The 18,185-nt window shown below is 35.8% G+C and overlaps 1 protein-coding gene across 1 annotated transcript in view; it reads left to right on the top strand.

Moving 5' to 3' along the window:
* Window positions 1-6,032: 6,032 nt before the first annotated feature.
* Window positions 6,033-18,185, top strand: part of LOC129248955 (tachykinin-like peptides receptor 86C) — a 42,596-nt gene continuing 30,443 nt past the window's right edge. The window contains exons 1-2 of the mRNA XM_054888565.1: window positions 6,033-6,440; window positions 14,966-15,111. Coding sequence (XP_054744540.1) covers window positions 6,259-6,440; window positions 14,966-15,111 — 328 coding nt within the window. The 5' untranslated portion in view covers window positions 6,033-6,258. The remainder of the gene's footprint in view (window positions 6,441-14,965; window positions 15,112-18,185) is intronic.

Genomic DNA, 18,185 nt, shown 5'->3' on the forward strand with positions numbered 1-18,185 from the left:
CCTTTAATTAATCACATTAACTTTATCATTTCATCGAACCCATACAAAAATTGCTTTACACCTCCTTTATATATTCTCACCTTGAGGATGCCAATATTATTTGGTGGCCTTTTCATCAATTCTCAATCAATAGGATTGAGAAAATTCAAAGACAAATTCGAAATTTCTACTCTTTTTACGGAAGTTATAAAACAAAATTAACCTCGAAACGGGCCAATTGCTTACGCTCATAATGAATTCATCCGGATCTTATATCTTATCGAGCTTGATTTTTTGTTGTCTGATGTTGCTTTCGTTAACTTTCTAAAATCTTGTGTATAATAAAAAATAAATAAATCTATATACATATATAAAAGAAAGTCATGTTAGTTACACTATTTATAACTCGGGAACGGCTGAACCGATTTGGCTGAAAATCGGTGGAGAGGTAGTTTAAGACTAGGAGACGGACTTAGGATACTTTTTATCCCATTCGAACGCGTATCCGTGAAGTCACTATAAAATGTGGTATCGCAAAACGCAAATGACAGCTAAACGTAATTTTGTCTATGGTTAAGTAGAAAATTTAATAATATAAATTTTGTCAGAAATATATAATCACAGTAATTTGTATTCTCTTTGAATCATCATTATCAATGCCGCGACCAAGACGATCGAATCTTTCCCGACAAAGCCGTAATGGAAGAAGGATACGAAACATTGCGAATGAAACGACTGAAGAAGCACAAGGAATTGCCCGTGAAGAGCGCCGCGTTAGTATGGCTCGACTTCGTGCTTCTCAATCACAAGAGCACAGCGAGGCAGACCGTGAAACGGCTCGGTTGGCAGCGCGAAATCGTCGAGCGAATAACAGAGATCAACAAGTAGTTTTAGTAGTTCAAACAAATGTACCATTGTTGAATCGCCAACAAAAAGAAGTTTATGATACATTAATGAAGGCAATTGCTGTTGGAAATGGTGGTTGATATTTCCTTGATGCCCCTGGTGGAACTGGTAAGACATTCCTCATGTCAGTAATTTTAGCCACTGTTCGTGCGAAATCCAACATTGCGCTTGCAGTTGCTTCTTCTGGAATAGCAGCCACATTGTTAGAAGGATGCCATACGGCTCATTTAGCATTAAAATTGCCGTTAAACCTTCAAAAAATTGAAGAACCAACATGTAATATTTCAAAAAACTTGCACAATGGCGCATAAAGGTGCATTAGGAGCACTTAACCGAACATTGCAAGATATACGCAATGACTCGAGATATTTTGGAGGCGCAATGATTTTACTGTCTGGCGACTTCCGCCAAACACTGCCAGTAATTCCAAGATCAACGGCTGCTGACGAAATAAACGCTTGCCTCAAATCATCGAATCGATGGCGCTATGTGAAGAAACTTCAGCTGACAACAAACATGAGAGTTGCATTACTTAATGATACATCTACTGAAGATTTCTCTGAGCAATTACTCACTATCGGTAATGGTCGAGTACCTGTCGACGAATCGAGCAGGTTGATTTCATTTCCTCAGAATTTCTGTGACTTTGTCTCATTGAAAGACGAACTTATCAATAAAGTATTCCCAACCATCATTAATAACTACAAAAATAATGAATGGTTGAGTAAGGGAGCAATTTTAGCGGCTAAGAATAAAGATGTAAATGCCCTAAACTACATAATTCAAAATGATATCATTGGAACAATGCATTCATTCAAATCCATTGACTGTGTAACAAATGAAGATGAAGCCACCAACTATCCAATTGAATTTTTAAACTCCTTGGATGTGCCTGGCTTACCACCACATAATTTACGTCTAAAAGTTGGCTCCGTAGTAATCATGCTTCGAAACCTAAGCCCACCAAAACTTTGCAATGAACAATGTGATTTACGCGACGATACTCAAAGGAAAATTCGAAGGTGAAGAATTTCTCATTCCGAGGATCCCAACCGATCTTCCGTTTGAGTTTAAAAGACTTCAATTTACGTTCCGTCTTGCATTCGCCATGACCATTAACAAATCACAAAGCCAATCCTTGAAAGTTTGTGGTCTGAATCTAGAAAATCAATGTTTCTCACATGGTCAATTATATGTGGCATGTTCACGGGTCGGAAAACCATCTGCGTTGTTTGTTCTTGCACCTGATAATAAAACAAAAAATGTCGTGTATCGCAAGGTGCTTAACTGAAGAGTACAATCTATTAAAGCTTCATTGAAATATTTGATTAATAAAAAAATAAGCTTAATACCTTCTACTCAAATATGAACGAGACGTTATCAATAAAACGGTCCGCGGATGACATATGGCAAAAATAATTTTTTTGTTTTTTGGTAGGACTGTTATAAGCTTACATGGCAAATTTCAGCGTGATATGTCACATAGTTTGTTTTCTGTGCTACTGTAAACAAGTCAAGCTCGAGTGTGTTCTTCGAATTCTCTTTTATGACTTCAATTGTCTCAAAATGTTTTCCACGGAGCGGCAACTTGAGCTTGGGAAACAGGAAAAAGTCACATGGAGCCATATCAGGCGAATACGGTGCTTGCGGAACGATATTAACATTATTTTTGTTCAAATAATCGCGAACAAGACGTGATGTATGAGTTGGTGCATTATCGTGATGCAAGAACCATGACTTGTTGTCCCACAATTCCTTCCTTTTAAGACGAATGTTCTCGTGCAAACGCTTTAAAACGTCTAAATAATAGTCAGCGTTAACCGATTTTGCGATTTGTGCGATTTTCAAGCACAATTTCCTTTGCTTTTCCGATGTTTTCGTCGTTTACTGATGTTGCTGGACGACGTTCATGAGGCAAGTTTTCAACCGATGTACGGCCCTCTTTGAACGATTTGTACCACTGGAAAATACGTGCACGCGATAGAGCAGAGTCCCCATAGGTTGTCTGTAACATTTTTAAGGCGTCTGAAGCCAAACAAATTCTTTGAATTTCCATCGTTAAATTCGAAGAACACACTCGAGCTTGACTTGTTTACAGTAGCACAGAAAACAAACTATGTGACATATCACGCTGAAATTTGCCATGTAAGCTTATAAAAGTCCTACCAAAAACCAAAAAATTTATTTTTGCCATATGTCATCCGCGGACCGTTTTATTGATAACGTCTCGTTCATATAATATTTGAGCAGAAGTAAAATCAAAAATCTGCTTTTTTATTGCCTCTAAGGCGGAACAAAGTTCGTCGGGTCAGCTAGTAACTAAATAAAAGAAGCTTTGAAAAATCAACGAGATTTTTGAGCGACTTGAAACTTAAACTTTATTATACTAAAATTGAATGAGCTATAAAACTTCATTTTTGTGAATTTTGTATTATACAAAGTTTGGAATTTTGATTTATGCAATGAACCATATTTTTATAAAAATTAACGGAAAAATTTACGTTGAAAAATCGTATTTGACACTAGACATAAAGGTCAACATACGCATAAAGGTCAAAATAAAAATTCCCATAACACAAAATCATTTTTTATTTTTATTTTTTTATTTTCATTATTATAATTTATTAATTATGTGTTAGTTAGTCATCTTAATGGCCAAAATTGGAAAAGACTAAATTGCTTTATAGACTCAGCCTTACGCTATAGAGAATTTCTTATTGCAGAGTTTAATTTTTGATTAATTTTTGAGCCGTGACAGACAACATTGTTATTGCCATAAATTTAATATATTATTTCTTTCTTTATGTATTTATATATTTAAATGAATTATTGTGTAAGTTATTGAACTGTAGGATGCAATATTTATAAATAAACTAGCAAACCCGGCCCCCTTCGCTGGGCAAAGACACGGTGGATCCACGTTTTGGCATATATTTCGAGACCCTAGTCATCCATAAGTATGAAAATTACCCTGTATTAAAGCACTTATCAACAGCTTTCATTTGATACCCATATTGTACATACACAACCAAAGGTTACCCGGGTCCACGTTTTGACTTATATCTCGAGACCCCAGTCACGGAGCGGCATGATAAATACTCTGAACTAAAGCATTCACTAATAGCTTCAATTTGATACCCATAAATTTGATATCCATATTGTACAAACACATTCTAGGGCCCACGTTTTGGTCTCTATCTCGAGACCCTAGTCACGGAGCGGCATGAAAAATACTCTGAACTAAAGCATTCACCAACAGCTTCCATTTGATACCCATATTGTACATACACATTCGAAGGTTACCCGGGTCCACGTTTTGACCTATATCTCGAGCTCTATCCACCAATAGGTATCCAAACTATACGTAAACCATCTTCAATACCTACTTAACAATGTGTGTAAGTTTGGTTTAATTCGGTGCAAAGACACGGCCGGTTAGCGAACACACACAAAAAGTTGACTTTATTTTATATATAAGATAAAGAATTACTACTATACATATGTGATTTATTAACAAAATGAAATCAATTAGCTTGCTAAAACTGACTAATGAGCATTAGCTGCCAGGACTATCAGTTCAAGACAAGTGAAAGTAAAGTTATTCAAAAACAAAACTAGATGATTAATTTTGCCGCATCTTGTTTATTTGCTATCATCTACAGGTAATTAATCATTTAAATGAACTCTCTCACTTTCACGCTTACACAAACATACATATGCATTACTTACTGTCATTTACCTAATATGCATGTGTGTTGTATATGAAAAACGCAAGCTGGGGTAAAAATTTAAGTTGAATGATTGTTTATGAATAGTGAGAAAAACAAAAAAAAAACTGAAATGTGCTTATGCAAAGCTTTTACTATAAAAAGCTCTCATAAGTACCAATAGTTCACTCGCTTAAGAACTACCAACGGAATAGTCGATTATTCTCTCAACAGGTTGTGTGCGCGCAAGAACAGCGAAGTTGCGAAGGATGGATGAGCTTGTTCGGCATTGAAGTTATGGGAGAAATGAAGAGTCGAACTCACAAAAGGTGCGGAACGCAACTGAGCAAAAAGCAACAACAGGACGTATAAGGGTGTAGGTGGATATGGGAATAGGAGCAACAAATGCGATACAGCCTTTGCCAAGAGCAGAAATTAGGAAAACCATAATTTGCCGAATACGCGAAACTCAGTAGACTACGAAATTTTGACAGCGCAGATACGCTCTAAATTTTCCTTAAATTATTACAAAGTTAAAAGTTAAATGCTTAACAAAGTGTTACAATATAACAATTTGCATATGCTCAAATTAGCTCGGTGTTGATGAAAGTGTTTGTAACATACACAAAAAATACATATGAACGTGTATGTATAAGCAATAGGCTGTGGGTTTCAACCGCAACGTCGAAGTACTCTGCTAGACGATTTCAAAGTAAAGAATATATGAAAGTGATAAATAAGACAACTCAGTAGTGGAGTTTTTTTTGTAAGATAAAGATTATATTGAAATGGTTTGCAAAAATCAAGTGAAACGCCAACGCACCTACAGACTACCAGGCATACGTGAAAATAAACACATGTATGTATGTATGTGCATATACATATAAGGTGAAGTAAAAAGTTCTTACCTTGTTTTTGCTTTATTTCGACGCTGAAATTAGCATAGTTGCACTCATAATTATGCTTATGCAAATAGTTCAAAAAAGTTTTCTAACTCATCTTCAAGTCAAAATCCTGGGCAATAAACTAAGCTCTAACTAATATGCCGACCTGGGTCGACGATTTCTATTATTTCATCAACATTTACGACGATTAATTAACAAGAACGGCATCGTTTCAATCAATTGTTACATTCGATAATGTCTTTGGTGCATAAACAACACAAATTTTTTCTGCCGCTTGCTTTGACTTTTTCTCTTGGCGGTATTGGCATTGATGAATGTATCGAGTTTTCTCTTCTTTACCTTTATTTGGGAACGCTATACTATTGTAACTGGCTTCACTAAATACAAAAATATCAGAGACTTTTTAGAAGCCTAACATCGCCTCTAAATCGGAGGTATATGAGCCATTTAGCGCAAAACATTCAGAACTATTTACTTCACCTAATATTTCGAAGTACGAGCTATTAACTACGTGTGTATGTGGTAGCACATATTTGGAAAGAGGCAGAGGTTGCTCATCTCGTTTCTGCCAAAAACTGATTTTGCTAAGATGTGAAGAAAAAATAAAGTGAACAGCGAATATAGAATGGAGCGCAATGACGCAAATCGTGTACAGATTCACATGCACATACACATATGTGGATAAATTAGTTCGTGAATAGTATAATTAATATTAAATCAAATTAAATCTCGTCACAAAATTACGTGGGTATGTGTTTAAAATGCCGGAAATTGTGGATACTGAGTTGTTGGTGAATTGCACAATACTCGCCGCTAGGCGTTTTGAGCTGAACACTATCGTTAATTCGTCTACACTGAATGACCTGAATCGTACGGAAGTCATCAGTCTACTGTCTGGAATTATTGAGAATAAAGACAATTTGGACAATATTAACGAAGCAAAGTGAGTTCAATAAATAATTGTAAGCTTTTCGCGTATACAAGGTGGCGCAAAATTAATCGCCCTATCGGAAGATTTAAAATTTTTTCATAAAGGCGTCGTATGTGCATATATATACATATATATAATTGGCGCGTACACTTTTTTTGGGTGTTTGGCCGAGCTCCTCCTCCTATTTGTGGCGGAGGTTTGCCATTGTCTGCCGAGGGGCGACCGTTATTAGAAAAAACTTTTTTGTCATTTTGGTCTTTCACCGGAATTGGAACCTACGTTCTCTCTGAATTTCGAATGGTAGTGACGCACCAACCCATTATCGACGGCGGCCGCCAATGTATGTATGTACGTATGTACGTCATATTTGACTCTTGTGTACTAGACAGCTGCAGTATATAAACAGACAAGCAATGGAGCGCGTAAAGATCAAAATAAAGAAAAAAAGTTAAAAAAAAAATAAAAATAAAAGAACACTCAAAATGATTTTTTTTTATTCAGTAAAAATAAAGTTTGCTATTCAAAAATTATTAATGATGATGATTTATTTTGCGCCACCTTGTATGCGTATCATTCACATTCAATTGAGAAATATTTATTTATATAATGAAAGTCTTAACTACATCTTATTAATTTTTCTTGATAAGTATCCTGCCTATTGTATTTTAGCTTAGAAAAAAGACCTCACAAAACTTAGTGAGACAAGTTGAGGTTAAGGGGGAGCACCACAGTGATTTTTCAAAAAGTTTTTCTGCATTTTCTTGAAGTAGATATATTCAAAAATACGTAAAAAAAATTTTAACTTAAAATCTTGAAAATTGACGAAGTTATACCAAATACAATAAGTGAGTTACAACGGCCAATGAAAAATTTAAACGCGCTTTTCTCAAAACGACTTTTCTGAACACGGTGGCCTCGATATCTCGATGACTTATGAACCGATTTTAATTTTTGTACAAGTCTTGGCTACAAATTCCGAAAAATTAATATTTTTTCAAGCCTTTCGAAAACAAAAAAAGGGTAAAAACACAAACTAAATTTTCAAACCTGCACCATTTTCTCATAAAAAAAAAACCGTCACGTACGACGATAGCCATTGATGTATAGATTAAGATTTTTTTGGGGTTTTTCTTTCAGATGATTTTTCACCGCTGTATCGTGGGCACTAGGGTGCATCAGTTTTTTATGGCGTCATTGCATTAAATTAATAACAATTGTAATTTTTCATATTTTTTAACAAAAATTTGTGTCAGTATAGTTGAATATATGTTAAATAAATTATAATTTGTCCGATCCTCAAATAATCATCCCTACATATAAAAAAAAATTCATGAAAATCACTTAATTTCCACACGTTCACGGTGGTGTACCCCCTTAAGACTTGGAGTCGAAAAATAAATCCGAAAAAATGCTATTCATGGAGTTGTGGTGGTCATTGGAACTACTTTCATTTCTACCTCTACCTGCTTATTTGGATTTTATTCCTTTTTCAATATGATTTTATTTATTGTAGCAAGTAAGAAAATTAGTAGGTAGATAGGTTAGATGGCAAGCGTACCTCGTGTACACTACAAGTAGCACTAGAGTGCCGTTTTTCAAAATGTAAAGGAAGAAAAACCATATACAGTCATCCACTGCTGTTGACTTAGTGACAGAAAGAAACGGAATCTCGGCTGAAGAACTGCCTAAGACTATCCCCAAAAGGCACACCAAGGAACTTCCAGCGTCTATCCGTTGTAAAGAAAGTGCTCAACAGTCTCTTTCTCTTCAGGATGGGGGTTGTACGGAAGTCCACTTAGAAGAAACTTAGTTGCCATCTAAATTTTGTTATTTATTTTTACTCAACCTGTAGCCACAGCTGCTTTATAATTATATTTCATATAAAGGGTCTTTTAAAAGACACGCCCAGAAGTTGTTTTAAAATAAAACCTGTAAAAATTTTTATTTTTTCAGGTTTCACTACATTTATTCAAAATACGGCTATTAACAATTATATTATATAATATATAAAAAATTATATCTTTGAAATGTCCTTCACGATGACGTCTTCAGATAAAATCCGCCAAATGGTCGATTATTTAATGCCTAATTGTTGAGAACGTCGAGATATCCATGTTCAAGGTTGTTCAGCAATATTTTGCGCTACAGCAGCTGCATTCTTAACAGAACGTCCAGTTCTTAGTCTACCAGTCCTCTTACTATCTTCGCCAGAACTAGTTTCTTCAAATTTGACGATTATTTCCACAAAAAAAAATCACGAATTTTGCGATATGTTGTTCTTAAAGATCAACCATTTTCATAATAAGTTTCAGTAATTTTAACGAGTTGTTCTTTCGTGTAAAAATGTGCATCTGTCTACTTGACAAATGTCAAATATGACATTCTAGTGACTAATCATAGGAGCATTTAGAAAATTTAGAATTTATACTATAAGTACAGCCGCTTGAAGTTGCAGTATTGCAGTGCGTTTTTCTATTCCAATGTTACTCATACGCCCTGTATACCCAAAAATGAAGATGAATGCGCAGAAATACATCAACGTCTTTAAAGTCGAGCTAACTTTGCCAAATTCTTATAGGTATTTTTTTTTTCTACGCCAGTTTTTTGACCTGTTTTCCGTTAGAAAAATGTGTTAAATTTTTATCTCTGACGCGTTCGTATGCACTCTACTTCAATTCCCTAATCACTTTTTCTCTGATGAACTTTTTTTATGGCAAAGTTTGGGAACTAATTAATAGTCTATGAACTAAAACTAGTTAAGGCACTACATACAGAGAGACATGCACACGTGCACCAATTTCAATCCATAATGATACTAATTTCGATTGTAACCGTTGTGCTTTTGGAACCAATTAATTTCTAAAAGAGTCTGGGAAGCCACTTGTATATTTCATGAGCGCAATTTTTTAGATGATTGTTCTTGAAAATTGACTTGGTATACAAAAGGCATAAAAACACTAAGCAATTTACATAATTCGTTCTATAAGATCTTTTAGTGTTATTTTGTGTTGATCACAAAATCAAATATTTTAATGTTGTGGAGGGGTTTAATTGTCTTAATGATTTTCTTTATCAAAACTATCTTTAAAGTTGAGAATAATATTAAATCTAATCCAAAATCGAATATTATTGAGTCGGAGCGAACTTTTTTTTCCAATATCGAAGACAATGCCATTCTTTAGCAAGTATTCGCATTTGTCCCTTGAAACTGCAGAATTTTTTAAAACCAATACTGGAATAATAATTAAATTTTAAAAAAAGGTTTTTTTAGGTTTTAGACTAGTAGTTATAATTTTCATTTTCATGATATCATTTTAGATATTCAGAACCTCGAGAATTCCCAGCAAAGCGATGTGTCCATATTATCGAAATTTTCTTTCCTAAAAAATGTTGTGTCTCGGCAATCGCTGAACCCATATTATTATTACTTTATATTTTATCTTTAAATTTGGAAACGTCAATAATATGGAAACATCAACTCTATTCTCAGAACTGAAAACAAAATAATATAATATTTCTAATTACCGCTCCATATCTAAGCTGTCACATATGTATGTATATTGAAGCCATTATAAAAAGCAGTAAAATCTGACAATGTTTTTTTTTGCTGGTGATAATGTTGCACTTATTCTGCTCTGCGCCAGTGTTCTCAATTTTTCGTGTTCTTTTCTCAGCATATTCATAGGGTTGCATGTTCTTTCCTCAAACTATTGCACTATAAGCAGGCAGTATTTCAACATATTCTAATCTTTACGACAAGTGAGGGTCTACCTGCTGATTTTTGTGTATCTGTGAACACAATTGTTACAAAAAGATTGTAAAATTTTTTTATATATTCAGTATATAATTTGTGGAAAGGTTGAAGTTTTCTTCTATTTTCATACGAAAAAAGCAAGATTTTCGCATTGACTATAACAATATTTTGAGTGGCTTCTCTCTCGATTGCATGCGAATACTTTGACATCAGGCTCATTTGGGTTCCCGGTCGCAGCAGCATAGAGAGAAACTGCTGGGCTGATGAGCTTGCTAGACAGGGAATTTTGGTGACGGTTTCGTCGCGAAATGAAAGAGTTGGGGTTCCCTTAAGAACCTGTTGTCTGCTCCTGTCAACTCAGCGAGCGCTGGGCTAATGCGCAAACGTGCAAGGTCGCGAGATCCTTCTGGCCACGGGTAGATCGGGGACGCTCGAGGGAACTCCTAAGGCTAACAAAGCCTCAGCACTTGAAATTGGTGGGTATCCTTACCGGACATTGTCCGTTAGGTGTTCATGCGGTGAGACTTGGTATTGCCTCAAGTCCGTTTTGCAGAAGCTGTCTTAAGCACGAGGTGGAATTATCTCAACACCTTCTTCTCAGCTGCCCTGCTCTCGTCTGGCAAAGATTTAGACATCTGGTCTCTTATTTTTTTGCTTCGCCTGCGGATATAGCGGGTTTAAATATCATAAATTTGGTGAAGTTCATCAGTAGCTTGTTGCGGCTAACTACGAACGCAAATCAGCCACCATCGGCGTCGTCGTAAAATGCATGGTCATCATATCTCTAATCCCAAAGCTCCTTCTTCCTTGCCTTCTCCTTTCCTATGTATGGCATCACAGCGGACGGATTTTCAATATTGGTCCAAGTGTGCCCTAAGCTAGGGCAGCCGTTTAATCTAACCATAACAATATTTGCGTGATGTGGTTTTTTATTATGGGATAACATTTTTTCGAGATAAGAAACCATTTCAGTTATATTTTGCTGTATATATGTTGGTTCTACCTCGAATATATAATATTTGGAATACGGAATATTCTCAGGTTATCAACTAAGGCTATCGGAAACAAGATAATTTTCTTCAAGTACACGGAACTAAAAACTAAATTAAAAAATATCTATTAATGATAAAAGTTTATTTCAATAACTTTTACAAAATAGATAGTTGCCGTGTTTATCGTTTTTTTATTATTATTTCCTCTAAATATTGCGTTACGTCGGATATGCTCTTGTAATCTTCCACCCGTTGAAAAAGTGATGCCTGTCCTTTAGGCAAAGATGTTAAATAATGATTAGATAATGCTAATGATTGCTAATAACCTTCTTTTGTGAAATTCTCTAATTCATCAAACAATTAGAATTAGTTCAACTAATTCCTATTAGATAATTGAAATTTTTATTCCAATAGTAAAACTAATTGCAATTAGTTGCCATTAGCAAAAAAAAATTGGTTTACCTTTACAATTAGAAATCTAATTGACTTCTGCTAATGCAATTAGATATTCAATTAGCTCGAATTAGAATCAATTATTTTGATATTTTGAAAAACAAAAAAAACTGAAATATTCATAATATGAATTTCACATATATATATATATATAGGGTGATCAATCATGAGGTGCTTTTTTCAATAGTTAAAAAAAAAAACAAAAATGTAAATTATGTTCAAAACCTTTATTTATCATTTGAAAGGACATTCTTTGACATTTACTTTTTGAATATGACTTCATTCAAATGTTGGCCGCAACTACACTTAAGGTGGTCCATTCTGAAGGTCCAATTTTCAATCACTCGTTCGAGCATTTCGACTGGTATGTCGTGAATAACACGCGTAATGTTGGCTTCCAGAGCTTCAATCGTAGCTGGTTTATCAGCATAGACCTTGAAACCAACCAGCATAGACCTTGAAACCATCTTGTTGAAACCAAATGTCGTAGAGATCATTAGATTCAATTTCAGGTAGCAAAAAGTCCGATATCATGGTACGGTAGCGAGCACCATTCACAGTTACGTTGCGGCCATTTGTCTGTAAAAAAAACGCAAATGAAAAAAACTCCTCTTAATTGATCACCCTATATTACTTATGTACATAATATGTACTACGTATATTACATACATGAACATCTATTTAATGTATGTACTAACTGTTTATTAACTAGAATGACCGAGTATATTCGCTTTCAGCAATAAGAACTTTTCAAAAGAAAAGTCAGTCAAGTGACTCCGCCTTGGACTATTAATAATGCCCGCAAAGGAAAATAGTCGATCCACAGGGCCTGAAGACGTAAGCGGCGTGTTGCAAAATAGTGCTATGTCCTTTAATGTGGGATATTTGGACCATATATTGGAAGTTTTATCATCATCATTCAAATATTGATGCATCATATTCGAAATAAAATGCATGCTTTCACCCACCCTAAGTTACATCATTATTCGTTCACTTTAATAATTCTTTGCAAAAAATTTATTTTTATCAAAATAATTAATTCTAATTCGAGCTAATTAAGCATCTAATTGCATTAGCAGAAGTCAATTAGATTTCTAATTGTAAAGGTAAACCAATTTTTTTGCTAATGGCAACTAATTGCAATTAGTTTTACCATTGGAATAAAAATTTCAATTATCTAATGGGAATTAGTTGAACTCATTCTAATTGTTTGATGAATTAGAGAATATAAACCAATTGCATCAATTGCTAATTCTAATTGGAATTTAACATGTTTGCCTTTAGGTGACCATTAGCGGCAATTTTGTAATTTAAACTTCATTTAAAGAAAAATGGACTTCATCCCTCCAAAAATCATTCCAACATTGTCGTAAGATTGCATAATTTGAATTTTGAAGTGTCTAAGATCGTTCCTCAATATTTCATGCACAATAGTTTTTGGAAGTCCCAGGGTAGCCGCTCTCTTACGCATGAGTTCAATATTATCATTGGTTCTCAATGTCCGGTTGGAACTCAGCCTTGGACTATTTGCCACCGAACTTATTACCCGATACTTTTGCACCCAAGACCGATTCGTATCTTCACTTGAGGCAGCACGTAAACGTTAAATATTGCAATGTGAACAAAAGGTTAAGTCAGGTGATCTGGGGGGCCAGTCGATGTCACCTCTTTTTGACACTAGACGTCCCGGAAATTTTCGTTGCAGAAATTCAATAGTTGCATTCGTAGTGTGGCATGGCGCACTGCCTTGTTGAAACCAGTAAGCGTCTGAACCTTTCTCGCGCATTTGCGGGCAGACATAATGAGCCAACATCCATCGATATTGGTTTCCATAGCCCGTTTCGTTTTCTTGGTAAAATTATGGCCCAATGATGGTTTTGGCGCAAATGCCGGTCCAAACACTTACTTTCCGGTCATGCAATGGCGTTTCGAGGATTTCGTTTGGATTCTCAGTTGCCCAAATGCGGCAATTTTGTTTATTCACGCCGCCAGAGAGGTTAAAATGTGCCTCATCAGTCATTAAAACTTTCTTCCAAAAATTGGGTTCAGTGTCAACCATTCGAGTGACTATTTGGCCGTTTTCCAAGTGACGTGAATGATCTGTCGGCAATATTCTTTGTGTCAATTGCACTTTATACGGAAACAAATTTAAATCATCCTTTAAAATGCGTCGCATGGTGGTTTCACTGACACCAAAATGCTGAGCGCGACGACGATACGACACTGTTGGCTCCTGGGCAACGCTTTCCCTCACTGCTTCCACAAATTCATTGGTCGTTGATGAACGGCATGTTGACGATCTTCTATCGGCCCGTGCTCAAAAAAATTCGACACCAAATGATGAATAGTATTGTCAGACGATGCCTGTTTGCCACGATACTTTCTGCGATATAGCGTCACTATTTCAGCGCGTAGTTTCGGTGAAAAGCGAACCATGGTTGAAATTGTACTGAATTGACGAATCGAAAACATATATGTTGAAGTCGATCGGTTGGTAAATGATAAAGTTATTCAGCGTTTACATACCGACACAAAAGATGCCTCCTCTTGTATTTAAAACCTATTTCTGCCACCGGACACCCTTTTAATCAAATACATCTATTTGCTTACGCGATTTTGGCCGAGTGTAACAAAGCGCGCCAGTCGTTTCTTTCTCGTGCTAACCGGCGCCAGTTGGACACTCCAAGTGAAGCCATGTCCTTCTCCATCTGATCTTTCCAACGCAGAGGAGGCCTTCACCTTGCTCTGCTACCACCTCATCGAATACTTTCAGAGCCGGAGCGTTTATATCAATTCCGACCAACGTAGCTGCTGGATCTTTATTCACTGCATTATGTCTATGGAGTCGTAAAGTTCATACAGCTTATTGTTCCGACGCCTGCGTTACTCGCCGTCGCCAACATGCAAAGGTCCAAAAATCTTCGCCTACTTAGTCCAAAGTAGCACTTGTTGGCAAGAGAGATTCTACGTTGAATTTCTAGGCTGACATTAAATATGTATTATCGGTGTACATCAAATACACGAAGAACCTCTGCTCTTGGGCAACAGTTTTACCATTTGCTAAAAGTTCACTTTTACTCTTTTTAATGGTAATCATATGTTACTTGTATTATTATTATTATTTTTATTTCTAATTTTTTTTTTTTTGAAATCGCAATAAATTTGACAATATATTATATAAGAATAAAAAAAAATCTTTTAATATAGATCATTTAAGTAAAATACGCCCTGACGGCTAGAAGTATTTTTGTATTTATATTTTTATATATTTTGATGTACATATGAAATAAATATTTATAACAAAAAATACAAAGCATTTTGTTCGTTATCTTTCGCAGAGACTTTTTAACCGAGTGTTTATTCCCGTCGCCGACACGACCATATGAATTACCATGGGAGCAAAAAACAATTTGGGCCATTATTTTCGGAGTAATGCTGTTTGTGGCAATCGCAGGAAATTGCATTGTGTTATGGATCGTTGCTGGTAAGACTAAACCTTAACCTTAAAGGATTTATGCTCTGTTTAATACTCTATTGAAATACTTATTAAACAAACTGGAATCAAAAGTTATTAGAAATCTGAGTAATTAGGCTAATTTCGCCTCAAGTTTTATCTTTGTAGTTCATTGTCGCGCCTTTATTGTTCGATCAAGATTAAAACTAGTAATAATATGAACAAATGGACGACGGCACTTAAGTGACGGCAGACAAATTTACTATACCTGTAAATAAAAGAATACTTCACAATAAAGGTAGAATAATTTTTCGAAAATTCGTGTGTCAAAATGCCTTTGAGTGACTTCCATGCATTTCTGAAGGACCGATAAAAGTGTTCAGAAGTTAAAGCTGAAAAATATTAATCTTCATAGAGTGCAGAGGATTCTAAAGTTAAGAAAAATTAATTAAATTAAATTAATAAAAAATTTATTAATTAAAATTAATAAAAAAAATTATCTTTAATCTATAAATTATTGAACGCCGATCCCGATGATTTAAACAAAACACTAAGAGGCAATTCTACGCTCACAAACCATCTAAAATTGATAGTTTTAGAGTTATGGAACTATAATTAGTTGGGTCGTTTTCAGTTCATTTTGTGGGCGTTTAAATCGAACTAATAGAACTATTTTCTACTAGGGAGAATTATTTTTGATGCAGATCTTATTTTTAAGAAAGGACCTATCCAAAAATAAGCGGGGAGCGAAAACAAAATTCCTTTCTAAATCCCGCATATAAATACGATGACTGTTCTAATAGGTATATACAGAGTGGTTCGTATTGTAGTTTCTTTTTAAAAATTCAACAAAAAAAAATGAAATAAAGTAAAAAAAAATCCGACAAAAAAATCCAACAGTTTAAAATCGCAGTTCCAAGGCGATTAGTTGACTTCGTCAAGTCGGCTGACAACACGATTACCAGACAGGCGAGCATAAGATCGATTGTGGCATGAGCAATGTGGCATGACGCCCGATCCTGCTGAAATCAAAGATGCTCGAAGTCCTCACAGTCCTAGCGCTCACAGTTGACCGAAGTGGCGTTCCCAGCTGCAATTTCAAAGAAAACTGCGCCAATGATTTCACCGCTCCAAAATCGTTAATAAACGGCTTCTCGCCGAGTAAGTGCGTGTTTTCCGACAACCAGATGCAGATTTGCTTGTGAACATAACCACGGAAATGAAAATGCACTGCGTCAGAAAAGATGATTTTGACTTGCCTTTAATAAACGCACAATTCAAGACGTTACCAGTCCACTTGAAAAATTCCAAATAAAAAAAATTGTGCGATATAACCATTGTGTGAATGAACTTATATGACCATTGGGATAACAAAAAGCAGATGTGCTTACTCTTTGCTGCGAATTTTATTAATGCACGACAGTATTAGGTTGTTCAATAAGTTTTGCGTTTCGATAAGAAAAACACAATTCTATGGTTTTAAATACACTTTATTATTCAGTATAGTTACCCTGAACATTAATACACTTTTTCCAACGAGATTTCAATTTATGACCCCCATCCCTGAAGAAACTGGAAGGGCTGCAAAATACGCCTCCACAGCTGTTATGACTGCATTATTTGATAAAAAACACTTACCACGCATGAGCTTCTTTAGGTGTGGAAACAGATGGATGTCGCTGGGGGCCAAACCTGCTGAGTATGGTGGATGTTCCACCAATTCGAACTTTACTTCATAAATTGTAGGCATTTGACAATGCGACACCGTGGCGTGTACGGATGAAAAAGAATTTTGTTTTATAAATTGGGTATTTTTTTCACGATTTTTTTTCCTTCCGCTGGTTTATAGGTAAGATTACAATAATATTCAGAATTTATCGTTTTACCAGTTTGCAAGTGATCCACAAACAAAATTCCTTTCGCGTCGCAAAACAGTGATGCTAACACCTTCCTGATTTTTGGACATTAATTCGTTTCGGAGCCAAAAAATCAGGTTCACACCACTCTTTAGCCTCTTATTTTGATTTAGGATCATGGTGATAGACCCAAGTTTCATTCATAGTGATAAATCGAAATGCTGCTGAGACAGTCAACTGGCAATAAACTCACATGAAATTTCATCTAAAAACATCTTAGGACCAGGGAAGCCATATTGGGCACCCGGACATAAGGGCATTGCAGGAAACGAAATTGTAGATGAGAGTACCAAGAGCGCTGTTTATATACCATTTGAACAAGAAAACGACATATTGAAACATTTAAATACGGTATACAATGACACCGCTGCGGACATAAGAACACGGATAGACAGGAGGTGGAATAATCTAGCCACTTGCAAAACCGCAAAAATCATGTGTACACAGTATGCAAATAAATACGTCCAATTCGTACTAGCTCTGCCCAGAAAAGATAGCAGAACTATCGTAGGTATGCTGACAGGCCACAATTTGTTAGCGGCGCACGCATACAAGGTGGGAAGTGCAAGCAATGATAGCTGCAAATTTTGCAATGAACTAGAAGAGAGGGAAACTCTTGAACACCTTCTATGTTCCTACCCTGCATTAGCTAGAATCCGAATTAAATGCTTAGGAGCTCTACAATATGAGAGGTTAGAATGTCTCTCGAGGTGAGAGCTTCAGAGCTTACTTAGATTCGCAAAAGACGCAGGCTTATTGCAAGAAGCCTACTACAAGGAAACGTAAGGGTCAAGCTCCATCTGGTACCACTAAGGATCAATAGGTCTATGTGATAGCTTCTGCAGCCAGGTCAGCATAACCTAACCCAGCGAATGAGGCACCCACAGCTCTCTGAAACGCAATACTTCAGTCAAAATATTGCTTACACTGCCTAATGAAATGCAGGTTTTCTATAAAATTTCTTGCAGTCACTCGACGGTTTTCCAGTACGATATCCTGTATTTTTTCCACGATTTTTTGTGTTATTGCTGTTTTTGGACGTTCTTGACATGGATCGTGTTCAAGGCTTGCACGACCACGTTTAAATTCAGCATCCCATCTTTCTACTGTACTAATTTATGGCACAAAGTCCTTACACACTTTCAACATTCGTTCATAAATTTCCTTTGCTTTTAAACCTTACAAAAA

This window comes from Anastrepha obliqua, chromosome 1 (assembly GCF_027943255.1).
Source record: "Anastrepha obliqua isolate idAnaObli1 chromosome 1, idAnaObli1_1.0, whole genome shotgun sequence".
Lineage (NCBI taxonomy): Eukaryota > Metazoa > Arthropoda > Insecta > Diptera > Tephritidae > Anastrepha > Anastrepha obliqua.